We start from the raw sequence: 19,838 nt of genomic DNA on the forward strand, positions 1-19,838 counted from the left end.
TTAGGTGCATCAGGGCCTGGAGATGACCTGGCCCGTTTATTAATGGGTCGGGTTTTAGCCCAGTTTTTAATGGGCTTGGGTTTGAAGAGGAGCCCATGACTCGGCCCATTGGCCCAACGGACTAATGTTCAACGGATCGATCCAACCCAACCCAAATTGAGTTCAGTCGGATATCTGAACCGTTTAGATCTGACACCATGGAGAACCGGGAAACTTAAAAGATACGCCGGAGAATTTCCCGGTAATAACGTCGGTCTCTATCTCTCTCTCTGAATTGTTGCTCATCAGATTACTCGTGAAGGGGAAGAAAGAAGAGAGAGATGTTCAGAAAGATTGGCGGCCGAGTCTCCAGCCGGCAGAAGCCGTTCAAGCCGGCGCCTCCGTCTTCTAAGAGGCGGTGCGTGACCAACATCTGCGCCGCCGTCGCGGCCGCTCTCCTCCTCCTCTCCCTCGTCCTCCTCCACTTCCGCCTCTCCACCGAGGGCGCCACCCTCAAATCAGGCCACCTCCGCTACTCCTTCCGAGATCCCATCGGAGGCGACGCCGACGGGGCGGCCCTCCTCCAAGACCAGAAGAAGCCAGAGGGTATCTCCGGAGACGACTCGCTAGACCGGATCGACGAGTCGGACGAACTAGACGAGAAGGAGACGCCGGAGCGTGCGGATCCGTCGGGTCTAGGGTTAGTGTCTGGCGATCGTAAGGAAGGTTCCGGCTACTTCTGGGACCATGCTACGGGTGTCGTCCGCCGGGCGTTCACGAAGGGAGGAGTGATTGACGACGACGATTGGCACGGGCGGGGGCTTCGGCGCCGCCTCTGCGGCGGACGATCGGATCAAGCTCGCGTTCGGGTCGGACGATCAGCCGGTGGACGGAGATATTCGGTCTCAATTAAGCGGGATTCGGAGGATCGAAGACGCGCTGCTGCTGAATAATAAGAAGAAGAGCGGGTTGACGCCGATGGAGTGGTCGGATAGGGTTCAGAAGCAGTCGGCGAAGGGCTACTTTCCGTTGCGGGACGCGCTTTTCCGATCGACCATGGATGCCTTGAACCCGTTGAATCAGCCGCTGCTTCAGGATCCGGACTCGGCCGGACTCACCGCGCTGACGAGGGGTGACCGAATTGTGAAGAAATCGCTTCTGAATAGAGTAGATGAGAGCCCGAGGAGGGTGCCGAGGAGGAAAACTTTGGAGGAGTCCCGATACGCAGACGGACGGAGATGGGGCTACTTCCCCGGATTGAATCCTCGCTTGGGGTTTTCCGAATTCATGGATCAGTTTTTCCGGCGGGGGAATTGTTCGATGAGGTTCTTCATGGTGTGGAACACGCCGCCTTGGTCATATACGGTTCGGCACCAAAGGAGGCTTGAGAGCATTCTTTACTATCATCCAGATGCCTGTATCGTCGTGTTCTCGGAGACAATTGAACTCGATTTCTTCCAAAACTTTGTCAATGATGGGTATTTCTTCTTCAACCCCTTTCTTACAGAAAATTTTAATAGCGTTATTTTTCTGAGTTTTCTGATCAATTGAGTAAATGGTACATCTGTGTGCAATAGTTTGCCTGTTCATGTTGGGCAATGTTCTTTGGTTAAGACATTTGATAGAATTGAATATGGTTAAAGTGAAGCTGTTTCTTGTAAGACAGCTTGTGGAATTGTTCACTTATTTCATGCCTCTTCTTTTTTTTCTTGTGGAATTTGGCAAATTTAGAATCATGTGAGATTAGTCCACCTGTTTAAGTTGTAACCCAGCTATCTCTAGGTGTAACTTAAAATAATTTAGGTTTGTGAGCCAAATATATCAGAATAATGATAATAACACGCACACACCATCTATAATTCTTTTCGTTTTCTTATATGCCTGTCCATATAAATTTTGTACCTTTGAAGATTACGTCTGTAAGTTGCCCATGTATATGGGACGAGGTATGATGATGATATCATCATCATGATTTCTGTAATCTAAACAAAGTAAATGGATTTTTTATGACATTTTGGTACTTCAGTTACTGCTTCAAAATATTATGGTGCGACTTTTTAGTTTGCATGAAAACGTGGACATGCGAGTGCTGAGTAAATTTCTGCAAACACATTTTCTTTCTATAGGAATGCCATGCTCTTATAGCAGTAATATGATGGATGCGTAGATTATTTGGAATCCCAAACTGGATAACCCATTTTGTAGTTTACTAGATTCTATGACATGGTTGGACTTGGATCTGTTACACCAGATAGAAATTGTGATTCTCTTTAAATTTTTGAAGTAATTGTTGTATGAACTTTTCTTGGTTATCTTAAGCGCTAGATTTATGAAATTATCATGTGTGAAACTTTCTCTGGATGTGTATTTTTGAGTTGGATATTCTCCAACAAAACTTGAATCACCATTCCATATTCTATTTTGTTACAGCATGATTTTTCTCTAAAATCTTCTGAGCATATATATCTGGCTAATTTTTGCTTATTTTGTACAAAAATGCATACATGAATGAGTGCCTTGTTGTATTCAGTATTTTTGTTGCTCATATTTTAATAGAAATAGAATTAGGTAGCATGATTTACTTGAAATTTGATGTTTTTATGAGTGCTAGTTGGAAAAATCTGTGACTAAAAATTATGATTACACATGAACCTTGATTCTGGAGGATAATTTGCCTTAAATATAATGTACTGCAATAGTACCACAATGAAAACATTGTTGAATGGTGGCAACATGCAACATGCAACATGCAACATGCAACATTTTATGAGATTCTTGTAATGAAACACTAGTGCAAAGAACAATGTCACAAAGTGACTATAACAAATGTGAAGAGAGAGAGACCTTAAAAATATAAAGAATAACATATTGAAATGCTCTTGGAAGCATTAAAAATAATGGAGACAAAGACCCCCTATTTACTTAGTTGTCATAGGCGCTAGGCGGAGCCTAGGTGGTGAGCTCCTAAAAAGGCCTAGGCACGGGCTTAGACAGTACCCAAATAAAAAAAATTAAAAAAACATAAAAAATATAAAAAACATAATAAGAAACATGTATACCATATAAAATCAATCAATAATAATCAATAGACAAATAGTATGTCATTGAATACTATAAAAAAATTATATTACATAACCTTAACCTGCTCAAACAAATTAAGAATAAATTAAACAATTGAATAAATAAACCATACAACTAACAATGTGAATGGACACACAAAAAATAAAATCATGTATACAAAAAAATTAACAACAACAATGAACATAATACAAACAATAGACAAATAATGTCTTCTTCTTCTTCTCAACAATAAGCATAATATAAGCAGTAAACAAATAATATGTCTTCTTATTCTTCTCAACAATAGACATAATACATGCAATAGACAAATAACATGTCTTCTCTTTCTTCTTCTTCTCCTCCTCCTTGAAGAAGAAAACAAATGATATGTCTTAAAAAAAATCTTCAAAAAAATTAAAAAAAAAGAGAGATCTTAGGCTATGACAGCCTAGGCGGCAATATAGGACACCACCGCCTAGACCTGGTCGCCGAGGCGGTGGGGTTGTGCCTAAGTTGCCTAGGCTGCCTTTGACAACTAAGCCTATTTATACACTCTTTGGGACTAAGAAGGGGCTCCCATAGAGCTGTTGGGGAGGGTCCCAACAACTCTATGGGATGACCCTCTTACCCCTAAACAAATAGGAAAAAAAGAAAAGAAAAGGAAAATAAAAAAAAGACAAAAATGTCCCTAGTGGACATGCCTATTTACATAGAAAGAAAAAGACTAAATTGCCCCTAGTTGGCATTACAAAAGACATTCATACAATATATATATATATATATATATATATATATATATATATATATATATATATATATATATATATATATATATATATATATATATATGAAAGAGAAATGAACATATTAGGCCCCATTTCTCGTTCTGCCCATAGGTTTTAAGTGTTTTATGATAGATTTGAACCCTTAGATGTGTTTAACATGCTTGATATAGTGGGAATCGACTCTTGGATCATGTTTTTTCAATGAAAAAACATACTTTTTTGAGCCGGGAAAAATTGGTACCTTCATAGCCATTGATTTTGGATCACCGGAAAAACCTGTATACAGGTTAAATTCTGGCGATCTAAAAACCTGTTCCCACTAAGCAAATCCTATAGATCACATCTACGGTGTTAGATGTGAGAAAAAATACTTAAAACTACGATTTTTGAAGAGGCCTAACAAGACCTAACAAAAAAGAGGCCTAAGGAACACATCACTCTATATGAAATACATATGCATAGATATATATCATAAATATATATATATATATATATATATATATATATATATATATATATATAAATACACACACACACACACATATATATATATATATGATATCCATATATTTTAACACCCTCCCTCAAACTAACGGCAAGATCACCGAGAGTTTGCTTAGGATGGTAAAACTTTGGTAAAAAAATCTGCATGCTGATACTCTGAAGTGACATAATGGCAATTAAATGGTGCTATGCAAAAATTCATCCTGAACATAATGATAATCCTTCTTGATGTGATTTGTTCGTTTATGGAAAGTGTGGTTGCAAGCAATGTAGATGACACTCTTGTTGTCGCAACACAACTTCGAAGGAATAAAGATGATGACTCCCATATCTTTGAGCAGACTTCTTAATCAGATGAGTTCAGTTGTAGTCGTGGCCATCACCCTATACTTGGCTTCCGTGGAAGATAAAGACACCTTTTGTTGTTTCTTACATCTTCAAGAAATTGATGATTCTCCATGAAAAACACTGTAGTAGAAATACGATCATTGGGGTTACCACCCCAATCAGAGTCAGTATAAACAATTAAAATGAGAGATGATGAAGAGGATAATAATAGTCCTTTTGTTATTGTTTCTTTCTGATATCTGATAATTTGCATAACAACAACCATGTGAATAGTAGTAGGGGCATTTTGAAATTGACTTGCTCTGTGAACGACATGAGCAATATCTGCCATGATAATAGATAAATATGTTAGTGACCCAATCAATTGACGATAAGGAGTGGGATCTTCTAAATGAGTTTCATCATCGGCTCTTATTTTAACATTGATTACTTCTAGAGTCTCTACTTTTTTTTCGACAGTTAAGCCAAACTTGACAATAATATCTGATGCAAGCTTTATTTGAGACAAAACATATCTTCTAGGAGAATATGCAACTTCAATCTCTAAAAAATTACCTTAGAAATCCAAGGTTAGACTCAATGCTTTCCAATGATGTTCATATCATTAACATATAACAACAAAATAGTTATGTGATCACCTGCATTCTTAACAAAAAAACAGTATCAGTGTAACAAAAAGTAAGTCCATTATTAAGAACAACTTTTCTAAAGCGGTCATACCAGGTTTTTGGAGCTTGTTTAATACCATAAATAACATTATTAAGCTTAAGAATTTTTCTTTTCTCTATCTCAAGATTCGGGTGAGGATCTATATAGACTTCTTTATAAAGATCCTCATTTAAAAAAACTTTTTTATCTAATTGGTAGATAGGCCATTGTTTAATAGATGCTAAAGCTATTAAAGTTCTTACACTAGTCATCCTAGCAATCAAAACAAAAGTTTTCTCATAATCAATTCTATATTCTTGAGCATATTCCTTACCAACTAACCTAGCTTTATCTTTCTAATGACCCATCTCTTTTAATTTTGAGTTTATAAACCCATCTACACCCAATAGCCTTTTTTTCTAAAGGAAGACTTACGATTTTCTAAGTGTTAGCTTTGTTGAGTGCTTCTAATTCTAGTATCATGACATCTATCCAATGTAAATGTTACATAGCTTCTTTAAAGTTGGACGGCTCGTGATAGGAATAAATCATCATTAAACAAGTTCTACAATTTGAAGAAAAAGAATCATATGACTCAAACTTTTGAGGAGGTCTACTACTCCTAAAGGATCGTCTAGGTAGGGATTCATCTACTTGGTCCTCTAAGAAAAGATTTTGTAAATACATGTCAAAAACATTTTGATGTTCATTTCCCTCACGCCGAGTATATACATGAATATCATTAGGATTCTCACTATGAGAATCATCTCTTTGATGAGAATGGTTATCATAAACAATTTCATTATCACAAATTTTATCATTAGATTTTTTTAGAGTTATTTCTAGGTAACAAATCAAATAAGAAAGAATAATTAACATCTTTGGGTTTTTGATGTTCAAATCAAGGTTTTAAAACTCGTCGAGTCTAACTCGGTGACTCGGCTCAACCCTCTAGTGAGTCAACCCGGCAAGGCAAACTCAGTTTGCGAAGACTCGGCTTGACTCGGCCTGACTCCGGCGAGTTCTGGGCACTTTCGTCTTTAAGAAAATTTGAAAGACTTGTTCCTGCTTGTGTAATTTCTTTAATAAATGTCAGTCACCTTACTGTACATTGATAACATTGAACAACCTGTAGGTGCTCATTTTTCAAAGAACAAATAGCATAATAACAATAGGCTTACCAACTTAATATAAAATCACAAAATTAGTAACAGTCTATGGGCATTTTTTTCTAACTGCCATGCTACTACACAATGATTAGAGTGCAATACCTTTGTTCTAATAGGGCATGTAAAAAAAAAGGTCATGTTCGGTTACATTCACTATAAAAGATAGAACACCTGATTGCACTGAAAATGTGTTTTATATGTGATTCCACACCAAAAAATGATTTCTCAAAAATAAGGTAGTCCTCAACAAATTGGCTTCTGATTGATCTTTAACAGTAAGTTGCTGACAAATTTAGTCACAATGCAAGTGACATTTTGGAATCATTCATCTTTTGTCACTATCTCTGATTTTCAAATCATCCGTAACAAATGCCAAAACTATCTATGTTCCCTCACTCTATGTTTCCTGTCATAGTTTTCTTCTCTATGTCGTCGATCTCACGATGGTACTGTGAAATTGTCTACGAAAAGACAATCCATAAACAAGCATAAAAACTTTATAAAAGAAGTGCACGAAAGCACTCTCACAACACTTGAACAAAATACACAAAAAGTGTATAAATAATAAACATGCAATAATGCATGTATTTCAATATATAAAAGTAAATGCTTGAGACTCTCAAGCTTAGAAAATACAAGGGGGGAACACCCCTATTTATACAAATGTTAGAAGGTGCAAGGGGGCTCCCAAAGGAGTCGTTGGGAGCCCCCAACGGTCACATTTGTGACCGTTGGGGGCCCCCAACGGTCACATTTGTGACCGTTGGGGGCCCCCAACGACTCTATTGGGGGACCCCCAATGCACATAAAATAAATCAAAAAAAATAAAAAGAAAAAAAAGAAATTACAAAAGTAAAAATAAAAAGAAAATTACAACATATTCTAAAAGTGAATATGCGCAAAACAGGAAATGACAGAAATGCCCTTTCGGGTAAAAATATATAAATATATATATTTATATATATAGAGATATATGTACATATAATATATTATATGTAAATATATCTCTATGTATATAAATATATATATTTATATTTACAATGATTTTAGGAGCTACATTTTAACACCCCCCCTCAAACTTACGGTGTGATAACCGCAAGTTTGTCAAGAAGGAAATGAAATCTGGGCGAACATAGAGCTTTTGTGAAGAAGTCGGCAAGTTGATACTCAGATGTCACATATGGCAGATCAATGACCTTCTTCAAGTATTCCTCTCTGACGTAATGACAATCCATCTCTATATGCTTTGTTCGCTCGTGAAATGTGTGGTTCTTGGCAATGTAGATGGCACTTTTATTGTCACAGCATAGCTTTGTTGGTTCTTTGACAACTACTCCCATATCTTCCAAAAGACGTCGAATCCATACTATTTCCATGGTGGTAGATGCCATGGCTCTGTATTCGGCTTCAGTGGATGATAATGAGACCTTCTGTTGCTTTTTACATCGCCACGAGATCAAGGATTCTCCTAAAAAAATATAAAAACCAGTGGTGGAGTGACGGTTACTAGGGTCACCTCCCCAATCTGAGTCAGTATAAGCAAGCAATTTTAATTCAGAAGAAGAGGATAGGAATACTCCCTTATTCACTGTTCCCTTCAAGTATCTGATGATGCGAAGTACAGCACCCATATGGACGGTTGTAGGAGCATGTTGAAACTGACTGGCGATGTGTATAGCATGCGACAAATCGGGTCGAGTAATGCTCAGATACATTAAAGAACCTACCAACTGTCTGTAAGGAGTAGGATCAGTTAGAGGAACACCGTCGTCAATCTTCATTTTGGCTCCCACAACTTCAGGAGTTTCACATACTTTGTCATCAGAAATCCCTGATCTGTCAATAATCTCACAAGCAAGTTTAGACTGAGATAGAAAATAACCACGTTGCGAATAGGCAACCTCAATTCCAAGAAAATATGTCAGAAAACCTAAGTCTGACATCTCAAATTTTGAAGTCAAGACGGACTTAATACCCTTGACTCCTTGTATATCATCACCTGTGATTAACATGTCATCAACATATAATAACAATATTACAATCCCTGCTTTAGATTTTCTAGTAAATAGAGCAGTATCAGTATAACATGAGGAGAAACCATTTTCCAGCATTACACTGGTAAATCTGTCATACCAGGCTTTGGGAGCCTGTTTCAAACCATAAAGGGCCTTTCGAAGACGAAGGACTTTATTTTTAGGGATCTCCATGCCAGGTGGAGCATTCATATACACTTCTTCATTAAGATCACCATTTAAAAAGGCATTTTTCACATCCATTTGAAAGATATTCCAATTTTTGATAGATGCAATAGTGATAAGACACCTAACTGTAACCATTCGGGCTACAGGAGCAAAAGTTTCTTCATAATCAATCCCATACTCTTGTCCATACCCTTTTGCAACTAAGCGAGCCTTATACCTTTCAAGTGATCCGTCACTCTTAGTTTTAACTTTAAATACCCATCGACAACCTATAGTTTTCTTTCCTATAGGTAGAGATTGAAAATCCCACGTTTCAGCCCTTTTAAGAGCACTAAGTTCATTTTGCATAGCTTCTTGCCATTCTATACATTTCTTTGCTTCTTCAAAGTTTCTTGGTTCAAAATAAGAATGAATGGCACTAAGACAAGCCCTATACCGGGGCGAAAAGGAATCAAAGGAGACAAAAGGAGTGGGAGGTCTCCTATTCCTCTCAGACCTTCGGTGATCGAGAACAGGAGTGAGTTCACTATATTGGTCAATAGCACTTCTAAAGGTATCTTGGTTTCTACGAGAGTATGTTATAGGATCATTAGAAATCCTGTCTTCTTGTTGGTTATGCTCTTCGATATTACTTTCAATGTTCTCATCATGGTTTGATGACATATCATCATCACTGGATGTATCATCATTACTAGATAATAAGTCAAAAAGGAAGGAATAATCAAAATTTTCTTGTTGAGAAACATTTTTTTCAAATCCACTTTCATTTTCCAAAAAAGTTACATTTCTAGAAACATATAATTTATCTTCTCGAAGATCATAGCATCGAAATCCCTTTTGAGTTTCGGAATATCCAAGAAAAGCGCAGGGGATAGCCTTGGGAGAGAGTTTGTCATTCTTATCCGTAAGAATGAAACACTTACACCCGAAGACTCGTAACCTATTATAATCTGGTTCGAGTTTATACAAGACCTCAAAAGGGGATATTTTTCCTAATATTTTAGAAGGCAAGCGATTTATTAGATAAACAGAAGCAAGAGCAGCTTCAGCCCAAAAATTTTTTGGTATGTTTTGAGAAATAAGAAGGGTTCTAGTGGTCTCAATAATATGTCTATGTTTTCTTTCGGCCAACCCATTCTGTTGGGGGGTTTTCGGACAAGATCTTTGGTGAATGATTCCTTGATCTTCAAGATATATTTTAAATTGGTTGGAGAGATATTCTCCTCCAGAATCACTTCTAAAAATCTTTATGTTACTATTAAATTGATTCTTGATCATCGAATGGAAAGTTCTAAAGCATGAAAAGACTTCATGTTTGAATTTAAGAAAAAAGATCCATGAATATCTAGAGAAATCATCCACAAAAATAACATAATAAGAAAAACCTCCTTTTGAGACAACAGGTGCTGGTCCCCAAACATCGGAATGCATAATTTCAAAAGGTTTTGATGAGAACATAGTTCTTTGCTCAAAAGGTAAACTTTTCATTTTTCCGAGAATACAGTCATTACAAGAAAAGGAACTTTTACATAGGTCTTTTGCAAAATGTAAGTAAGACAACTTGGTGATATTAGGATGACCAAGTCTTTTGTGCCACATGTTTATATCTTTGTTTCGGGCAACATTACAAAAAGATTTTGGAACTCGAAGAGATTCCATGTAGTATAAATCGCCTTTTCTAAAGCCTTCCCCAATCAATTTCCCGGACAGGCGATCCTGTATTAAACATTTATCACATGAAAATTTAATATCACAACCATGATCCGAGAGTTGAGAAACAGAAAGAAGATTTAAATTAAGTTTAGGTATAAATCTAATTTTTGGAATAAAAAAATCTTGAGTTTCAAAATTACCTATTCCTTTAATTTCAAGAGAAGTTCCATCCGCAGTGGAAACAAAGGATGGAGAAGCATTTTTTGAATAATCGGAAAGTGAAAACATGTTTGGGGACATATGAAAGGATGCACCTGAGTCCAAAAGCCAAGGGACTTTACCTGGAATGGAAGAAGTAGACACGGCGGCACCGGATGTAGCTCCCTTGAGAAGAGGTTGAAGGGCTTCCATTATTTGGTTCAACGAGAGTGACCCACTTGATGATGCCTCTTCCTTTTGTGGTGCGCCGGTGGTGGCCATAGCAAGAAGCTTCTTCCATTTGGGACATACTGGCTTGATATGCCCCGGTTCTTTACAAAAGTGACATATAGTCTTGCTATAGTCCCGCTTCCCTCTTTGTCCACCATCTCCTCCTTGATTTTGGAATTTAAAGTGAGGAGGACGATAGGTCTTTACATTATTTCCGGGTCTTGATACGGCATTAACCTCATTATTTTCTTCATAATTACAAGGAACCATAAGAACACTTGGTCCTTGTTTACATAAATTCATACGAGTCTCCTCACCACTTAATTTGGTGAGAACATCTTCAAGAGAGGGAGGAGTAAATGAGGATAGAAGTGATGACCTTATTTGCTCAAATTCCGGTCTCAACCCATTCAAAAAATTGAAGAAACGATCTTCTTCAAGTTGCTTGTGGCGGAGTTCAATTGCCTCTCCACTCCATTTTGGTTCAAGCATAGAGAGCTCATCCCAAATAGAGGAAAGATCGACAAAATATTCCCTAATAGACATTTCACCTTGAGTAAGGGAGAGGGCCTTCTTTTGAAGGTAATACTTATGAGATAGGTCTCTTGATGTATACATCTTCTCGAGATAATGCCAAGCTTCCGATGCCTTTTTGAATTTGATAATGTTGGCATTAATCTTCGTTTCGACGGATGCGAAGAACCAAGAAAGAATCTTGAAGTTCTTCATTTCCCATTCGTCGTGTTTCTTTGAGTATTCTTCAAGAGCTTTGATCCTTTCCTCTCCCTCAAGAATCTTGATTTCACTTCCATTCATTATGGTTATCTTGGGTTCCGGCTCCGGAATCGTTCCTTGCACATAACCCCACAATCCTTTTCCTTTTATGTGGGCCTCCATATTCCCGGCCCAAATATGATAGTTGGACCCATTCAATTTGAAGCCAAGGGCAAAGTGAGACTCTTTCTCACCCATTAAGACGTAGAGAGAAGAAGAAAAAAGACGTACCAATACGATGTTTCAACTTCTTCTTAGCACAAGATCCTTCTAAAATATTTGAGAAGCAAGATCCACCACTTCAATCTCAAAAAATCCGAAGGCACGGTTTTCGAGGCACTCGAACAAAGGCGGATCTCACGATCTCCAATCACCAACCGAGCTCTGATACCATGTGAAATTGTCTACGAAAAGACAATCCATAAACAAGCATAAAAACTTTATAAAAGAAGTGCACGAAAGCACTCTCACAACACTTGAACAAAATACACAAAAAGTGTATAAATAATAAACATGCAATAATGCATGTATTTCAATATATAAAAGTAAATGCTTGAGACTCTCAAGCTTAGAAAATACAAGGGGGGAACACCCCTATTTATACAAATGTTAGAAGGTGCAAGGGGGCTCCCAAAGGAGTCGTTGGGAGCCCCCAACGGTCACATTTGTGACCGTTGGGGGCCCCCAACGACTCTATTGGGGGACCCCCAATGCACATAAAATAAATCAAAAAAAATAAAAAGAAAAAAAAGAAATTACAAAAGTAAAAATAAAAAGAAAATTACAGCATATTCTAAAAGTGAATATGCGCAAAACAGGAAATGACAGAAATGCCCTTTCGGGTAAAAATATATAAATATATATATTTATATATATAGAGATATATGTACATATAATATATTATATGTAAATATATCTCTATGTATATAAATATATATATTTATATTTACAATGATTTTAGGAGCTACATTTTAACAGGTACCACTTATAATACAAACAATCCACTTTGCAGGTTTTATTGACAAGTTTTTTGCTAAGTAATGTGATTATGATTCTTAATTGTCATAAATAAATATTCATTTTGGCTTTTCATTTATCTGGGAATAAGTCTTCAATTTGCAGATATTGCCACCAACGGCTAAAGATTATTTGTAAGAAAATTTGAAAGACTCGTTCCTGCTTGTGTAGTTTCTTTAGTAAATGTGAGATTTGAATTAAGAACAGTTTTACTTGATGTTATTTTACTTCTTAATCAATTAAACTAGTAATCAAGTCATTCTACAAACTTTTATATGTTTAAATGACAATTTATATATTGTCTTTCTTTTTAAATCAAAAGTTAACAAAACCCGGTCCGAGTCATCGAGTTGACCCGTCGAGTCACGAGTCAATAAAGAACGAGTTGAGTCCCGAGTCACTGGGTTTTAAAACCTTGGTTCAAATTCATTTTGTTCTTCAAGAAAAGTCACATTTCTTGAAACATAAAGTTTATTATTTTTAACATCATAATACCTATATCTTATTTTCACCATAGTCAATAAAAGCACATTCAAGAGCTTTTGGTGAGGGTTTGTCTTGCCTTTGAAAAAGAACAAAACATTTGCAACCATATTCTTAATCTTTTGAAATCCATAGATATTTCAAATAATTTTTCAAAGGTAGAAACATTTTTTAAAGATGAGGATGACATCCTATTTATAAGTTATATTGCGGAAAGAGCGGTTTCGGCCCAAAAATTCTTTAGAACATTTTTAGAAATGAGAAGAGTTTTTGGGGTTTCAGTAAGATGCCTATGCTTTCTTTTGACAATGCCATTTTGTTGAGGAGATTTGGGACAAGATCTTTGATGAATAATGTCATTTTATTTAAGATAATTTTGAAATTCTTTTGACATGTATTCTCCTCCGGAATCGGATCTAAAGATGTCTATATTATTTTGAAATTGTTTTTGAATAAGGATATGAAATTCCTTGAAGATAGAAAAAACATTGGATTTATTTTTAAGGAAGTAAACTAAAGTGTATCTACTGAAATCATCAATAAAAACAACATAATATGAATATTCTCCCTTAGGTATGATGAGTACCGGTCCCATACATCCGAATGCACTAGCTCAAAGGGTCTTTTCAAAATGAAATTGCTATGTTGAAATAGAAGAAAATGCATTTTTCCAAGGATACAATCATTGCATGTAAATTCCTTTTCATTACAAAATTTCTTAAAAAGAGGAAAAAGATACATCTTAGAGAGATTAGGATGAGCAAGCCTTGTTAAATTATGTATATATAAATATATATATATACATATACTTGTATATATATACATTTGTATATATATATATAAGTATATATGTATATAAACATAATATAACCTTTTTATTTTTTGTATAAACCAAAAACCCGATAGGGGTGTTTTGGTAATTCCAAATGTACCTTTTCCCCTTTTTCCTTTTTCTTTTTTATTTTTTGTCTTTTGCTTTTTGGAATCATAAAGGGGCCCCATCCATCTAGTCGTTGGGGCCCCAACAGTCATATTTATGACCGTTGGGGCTCCCAACGACTAGAAGGGAGCCCCCTTTATGGCTTCCTTTTAGTGCTTCCCTCCTCTATATAAAGAGGAGGTTCCCCCTTGTAAATGTATGGGTTTTTACACCCTTCTCTTCCTTTCTTCAATAACATCCAACTTATGACTTTAAGTCATTTTCTATATTTGTGAGTTTTGTGTGTGCACATTGGGTGTTTGTGTTCTTGGTTCTAGTAGTCACTCTTAAAGAGTGACTTTTGCTCTATTGGTGCTTCTGCCTCTTTTCATTACATGTTATCAGAGCTCGGTTGGTGATTGGGCTTTTTCTTTTGTCACCTTGGAACGCGTGCCTCTCAAAGTTTTGAAGGAAGGAAGTATATTTGGTGCCGATGGAACGTGACTCTAGAGTGAAGCTTTCTTTTAAGCTAAATGGGTCCAACTATCTCATGTGGGCCTCCGCTATGGAAAATCATCTAAGAGGTAAGAAACTTTGGGGCTTTGTTATGGGAACTACTCCCGAACCCTCTCTTGTTCTTACAAAAATTGAAAATGAAGTTGAAAAAGCTTTAGATGGCGATGAGCGCATCAAAGCCATTAATGAACATCAATCCAAAATTGAGGATTGGGAAAGTAACCATGCCAAAATTTTGGCATAGTTTATGAACACTGTAGACCTTAAAAATTGTGCTAATATTGCAAAATTTAGAAGGGCCAATGAAGTTTGGTTTTTTCTTAAGGGTATGTATACCCAAAAGGATCTTGCTCGACAATTTTTTTGTCAAGAAAAAATCCGTTCCACCAAACAAATGGATATCAGTGTCTGGGACTATTTTAGCTCTCTTACTACTCTTTGGGATGAGCTTGCCCTTCTTGAGCCTAAATGGGTTGCTCCACAAGATATTGAGCTAAGAAGGGAAAAAATTGAAAAGGAGCACTTTTTTTAATTCCTTCATGGCCTTCGCCCGGAATTTGAACAAGGGCATCTCTTCTCCATAGAAGCAAAGCCCTTCCTATTGAAGATGCTCTTGCCGAGCATCTCTTCTCCATAGAAGCAAAGCCCTTCCTATTGAAGATGCTCTTGCCGAGATATGTCAAGAAGAAACTCGACTTGGCTTGAGCATTAGAAGTGATGAAGTTTTGGCCGTTACTAGGCCCAGATCGAATGTTAAAGCATATAGACCTCCCCACTTTAACAAAAATAGCAATGGGCCTAGAAAGAGAATTATATGCCACTATTGTAATGAACCGGGGCACATTAGACCGGTTTGTCCAAAGCTCAAAGGAAAGGTTGCCGCGGTTGGAGAAAGTTCTCCAAAGAAGGAAGAAAGTACCAAAGAAGGAGATATCAAAGAAACTCTTAATCATATCTCCGAAGCTCTCCAACACCTTCTCAAGTCTTCTCCTTCAACATCCGGAGCCGCCATCGCCTACTCTTTATCACCTCCAGGTATGTGGATTCTAGACTCTGGTGCTTCTTTTCATATGACATCTCATAAAAACTCTCTTTCAAATGTTTCTTCCGAATCCACATCCTCCTATGTTTCAACGGCCGATGGAACGTCATTAAAAATTGAAAGTATTGGAACACTTGATTTCAAAAACTCTCAAAACTTTTTCCTTTCTAAAGTAAGAATCATTCCGAAAATTAATTTAAATCTCTTTTTCGTTTCCCAAATCACTGATCATGGATGCCAAGTCTCCTTCTCACCTAAAGATTGCATCGTGCAGGATCTCCAGTCAGGGAAGCTGATTGGGCAATGCCATAGAAGGGGTGATCTCTATTTTATGGACTTTTTGACGCTTCCATCTAAGTCGTCTTGCAATCTTGTTAAAGACAAAAGTATTGGTATTTGGCATGAGAGACTTGGTCATCCAAATTTTGTAAAAATGTCTCTTTTCTCTTTTTTGAACAATACTTGTAAAGACAATCACATGACTTGTAAAGATTGCATTTTTGGGAAATCTAAAGCTACTCCATTTCCTCAAAGAAGTTACTTTACCACTCGACCATTTGAACTTGATCATTCCGATGTATGGGGACCCTCCCCTATTTTATCTAAAGGAGGTTTTTCGTATTATGTGGTCTTTATTGATGACTTCACTCAATTTACGTGGATATACTTCCTAAATCGCAAATCCAAAGTCTTCTCCTTCTTTAAAGAATTTCATGCAATGGTTAAAAATCAATTTTTGGGAAATCTATCTATCCTTAGGTCCGATTCGGGAGGTGAATATATGTCTAATGATTTTCAAAGCTACTTAAAAGAAAATGGAATTTGTCATCAACGTTCTTGTCCCAATACTCCGCAACAAAATGGTCTTGCGGAAAGAAAGCATAGGCACATAATAGAAACTACAAGAACATTATTGATTTCAAAAAATATCCCAAAATCCTTTTGGGCCGAAGCGGTTCTAACTTCAACATACCTCATCAATAGAATCCCTTCATCCTCCTTGAAAAATCTTTCTCCATTTGAAAAACTTTACAATATGTCTCCCGATTATAAAAGATTAAGAATTTTTGAATGTAAATGTTTTGTTTTAACTCGCAAAAATGATAAACTTTCTCCTAGGGCTATTGAATGTATTTTCTTGGGATATGGCGAAAAACAAAAAGGATATCGATGTTTTGACATACTTAAAAATAAACTTTATATCTCAAAAGATGTCACATTCCTTGAAGAAGAAAACGGTTTTTCGCATCAACCAAGTGAAAATGTTGACTATTCCTTCTTATTTGACTTGTTACCTCAAGAAAACATCATAGATGATCATATTGATCCTAGTGAACCTCTTAATGAAGATCTTGTTGAACATCCAAATAATGATCAAAACTTAGAAGAAAATGCTTCAAGATAAATACAAGTCTACTCTAGAAGGCATGAAAAAAATCCTCCTTGTGCCCTCGAAAGATTTTCTCAAAATGAGTCGATAGAAGAGACCTCTCAAAGAAGATCAAATCGCATTCCCAAGATACCAAATAGATTTGTTTCTTATGACTCTTTTTCTCCTAACTATCGAGCATACCTACTTGCTCTTCACTCCTTTCATGAACCATCTCATTACAATTATGCTAAACAATATGCTCATTGGAATGAAGCTATGAAACTTGAACTTAATGCCCTTAAAAAGGCGCAAACTTGGGAAATCATTGATCCTCCCAATGGCAAGAAACCCATTGGATGTAAATGGGTGTTTAAAGTTAAAACTAAAAGTGATGGTTCATTAGAAAGATATAAGGCTAGGTTGGTAACCAAAGGATATGCCCAAGAGTATGGGGTAGACTATGATGAAACTTTTGCCCCAGTTGCTCGAATGACTAGTGTTCGAGCCCTTATTGCTATAGCTTCTGTTAAAAAATGGTTAATCTTTCAACTTGATGTTAAGAATGCCTTCTTGAATGGTAATTTAAATGAAGAAGTTTATATGGAACCGCCTTCAGGTATGAATTTAAATGGAAAAGTTTTAAAATTAAAAAAGGCTTTATATGGACTTAAGCAAGCTCCTAAAGCTTGGTATGACAGGTTTAGTAATGTATTAATCAATTTAGGATTTTTATCTTGCTATACTGACACTGCACTTTTTGTTAAAAGGACAGGTGACTCCATTATTATGCTTCTGCTATATGTTGATGATATGATCATCACTGGGAATGATAAAAAGGGAGTAAATGATATTAAGTCTATATTAAAAGATACTTTTGATATGTCTGATCTTGGTTATTTGAGATATTTTTTAGGAATTGAAGTGACTTATTCTGCGCGAGGATACATCTTATCTCAAATGAAGTTAGCTGCAGAAATTTGTACCAAATCAGGAATATCTGATGAAAAGAAAGTTGAGACTCTCGAAGTTATCAATTCGAAACTAAGACTTGAAGATGGGGTTCTTCTTGAAGATCCAACACCCTACCGTCAATTAATTGGATCCCTCACCTATCTATCCATTACCCGTCCAGACATTGCTCATGCAGTTCATGCAGCGAGCCAGTTCCAGCACGCACGTACTATGGTTCATATGGCGGCTGTAATGAGAATTGTGCGATATATCAAAAATACCATCTCTAAGGGACTCTTCTTATCCTCTTCCTCATCTCTTGAATTGACTGCTTTTACTGATGCTGACTGGGGAGGTAATCCCAATGATCGTATCTCAATTACGGGTCTGTGCATTTTATTAGGTGAATCCCTCATCTCGTTGAGATGCAAGAAGCAGCAGAAGGTCTCATTATCATCTACAGAAGCTGAATATCGGGCCATGGCGATGACAACTATGAAAATTGTGTGGCTCAGAAGTCTTCTTGGCGACATGGGCGTTTCCATTTCCGCTCCCACCAAGCTCTGTTGTGATAACAAAAGTGCGATATACATTGCCAGCAATCACACCTTTCATGAGCGGACCAAGCAAATTGAAATGGATTGTCATTATGTTCGGGACGAGTATCTCAAAGGGACCATCACATTGTCATATGTCACCTCAGAGTATCAACTGGATGACTTCTTCACCAAGGCGCTTCCAACTCCACGATTCATGTTTTTTCTTGGCAAACTTTCGGTCTTCTCCCCGTAAAGTTTGAGGGGGCGTGTTAAATTATGTATATATAAATATATATATACATATACTTATATATATCTATATTTGTATATATATATATATAAGTATATATACGTATATATGTATATATACATAATATAGCCTTTTTATTTTTTGTATAAACCAAAAACCCGATAGGGGTGTTTTGGTAATTCCAAATGTACCTTTTTCTTTTTTACCTTTTTCCCTTTTTCCCCTTTTTCCTTTTCCTTTTTTATTTTTTGTCTTTTGCTTTTTGGAATCATAAAGGGGCCCCACCCATCTAGTCGTTGGGGCCCCAACAGTCATATTTATGACCGTTGGGGCTCCCAACGACTAGAAGGGAGCCCCCTTTATGGCTTCCTTTTAGTGCTTCCCTCCTCTATATAAAGAGGAGGTTCCCCCTTGTAAATGTATGGGTTTTTACACCCTTCTCTTCCTTTCTTCAATAACATCCAACTTATGACTTTAAGTCATTTTCTATATTTGTGAGTTTTGTGTGTGCACATTGGGTGTTTGTGTTCTTGGTTCTAGTAGTCACTCTTAAAGAGTGACTTTTGCTCTATTGGTGCTTCTGCCTCTTTTCATTACAAGCCTTTTGTGCCAAGTGGCAATATCCTTAGTTTGAATATGATTGCAAAAAACTTAGATGGTAATGACAAAAAATCCATATAGTATAAGTCTCCTCTTTTATGGCTTGACCCAATCCGCTTCTAGGACCGAAGATCCTGCCCATAGCAATTTGAAGATGAAAAAGGTTAACAAGGGCTCCACCACATCTAGCTAGGTGGGTCAGCTTAAGGCATTCAAGTTGAAAGACATTATGAGTTTGATACCCGGGTTGGGCAGCCCTTGCCTTATATCCAAAGCAGCAAGCTCTATGGTGGGCAAGGAGGGCGGCCGAGGGGTTTTAGGGTGGGCCATATGGCATAGTATCAAACTCTCCCGGACTCTACATGGGGTTTCCCCTTGATAAATATCTAAAAAAGTAGACTATTGCGCAAACAGGTTTACAATAGATTGTTTAGTACGACCTAAATAGTGGCTAACAAGTTAAAAAGATAGACTACAATACAAACATGTTTATAACAAACCGTCTAGTACGACCTAAATAGCGGCTAACAAGTTCTCTATGTAGGGAAAATGTACACCAGCTAACCAGGCCTCCAAAGTCCACAAAATATTTAGAATGC

At 36.8% G+C, this 19,838-nt stretch overlaps 1 protein-coding gene across 1 annotated transcript in view; it reads left to right on the plus strand.

The window, feature by feature from the left end:
- Nucleotides 1-320: 320 nt before the first annotated feature.
- LOC149822686 (uncharacterized protein At4g19900-like) overlaps nt 321-19,838 on the plus strand; it is a 32,212-nt gene continuing 12,694 nt past the window's right edge. Inside the window, 2 exon segments of the mRNA XM_089980340.1 lie at nt 321-831; nt 833-1,457. Of these exon segments, the coding sequence (XP_089836466.1) occupies nt 321-831; nt 833-1,457 (1,136 nt within the window).

This window comes from Nuphar pumila, chromosome 11 (assembly GCF_984573655.1).
Source record: "Nuphar pumila chromosome 11, dmNupPumi1.hap1.1, whole genome shotgun sequence".
NCBI classification, from domain to species: domain Eukaryota; kingdom Viridiplantae; phylum Streptophyta; class Magnoliopsida; order Nymphaeales; family Nymphaeaceae; genus Nuphar; species Nuphar pumila.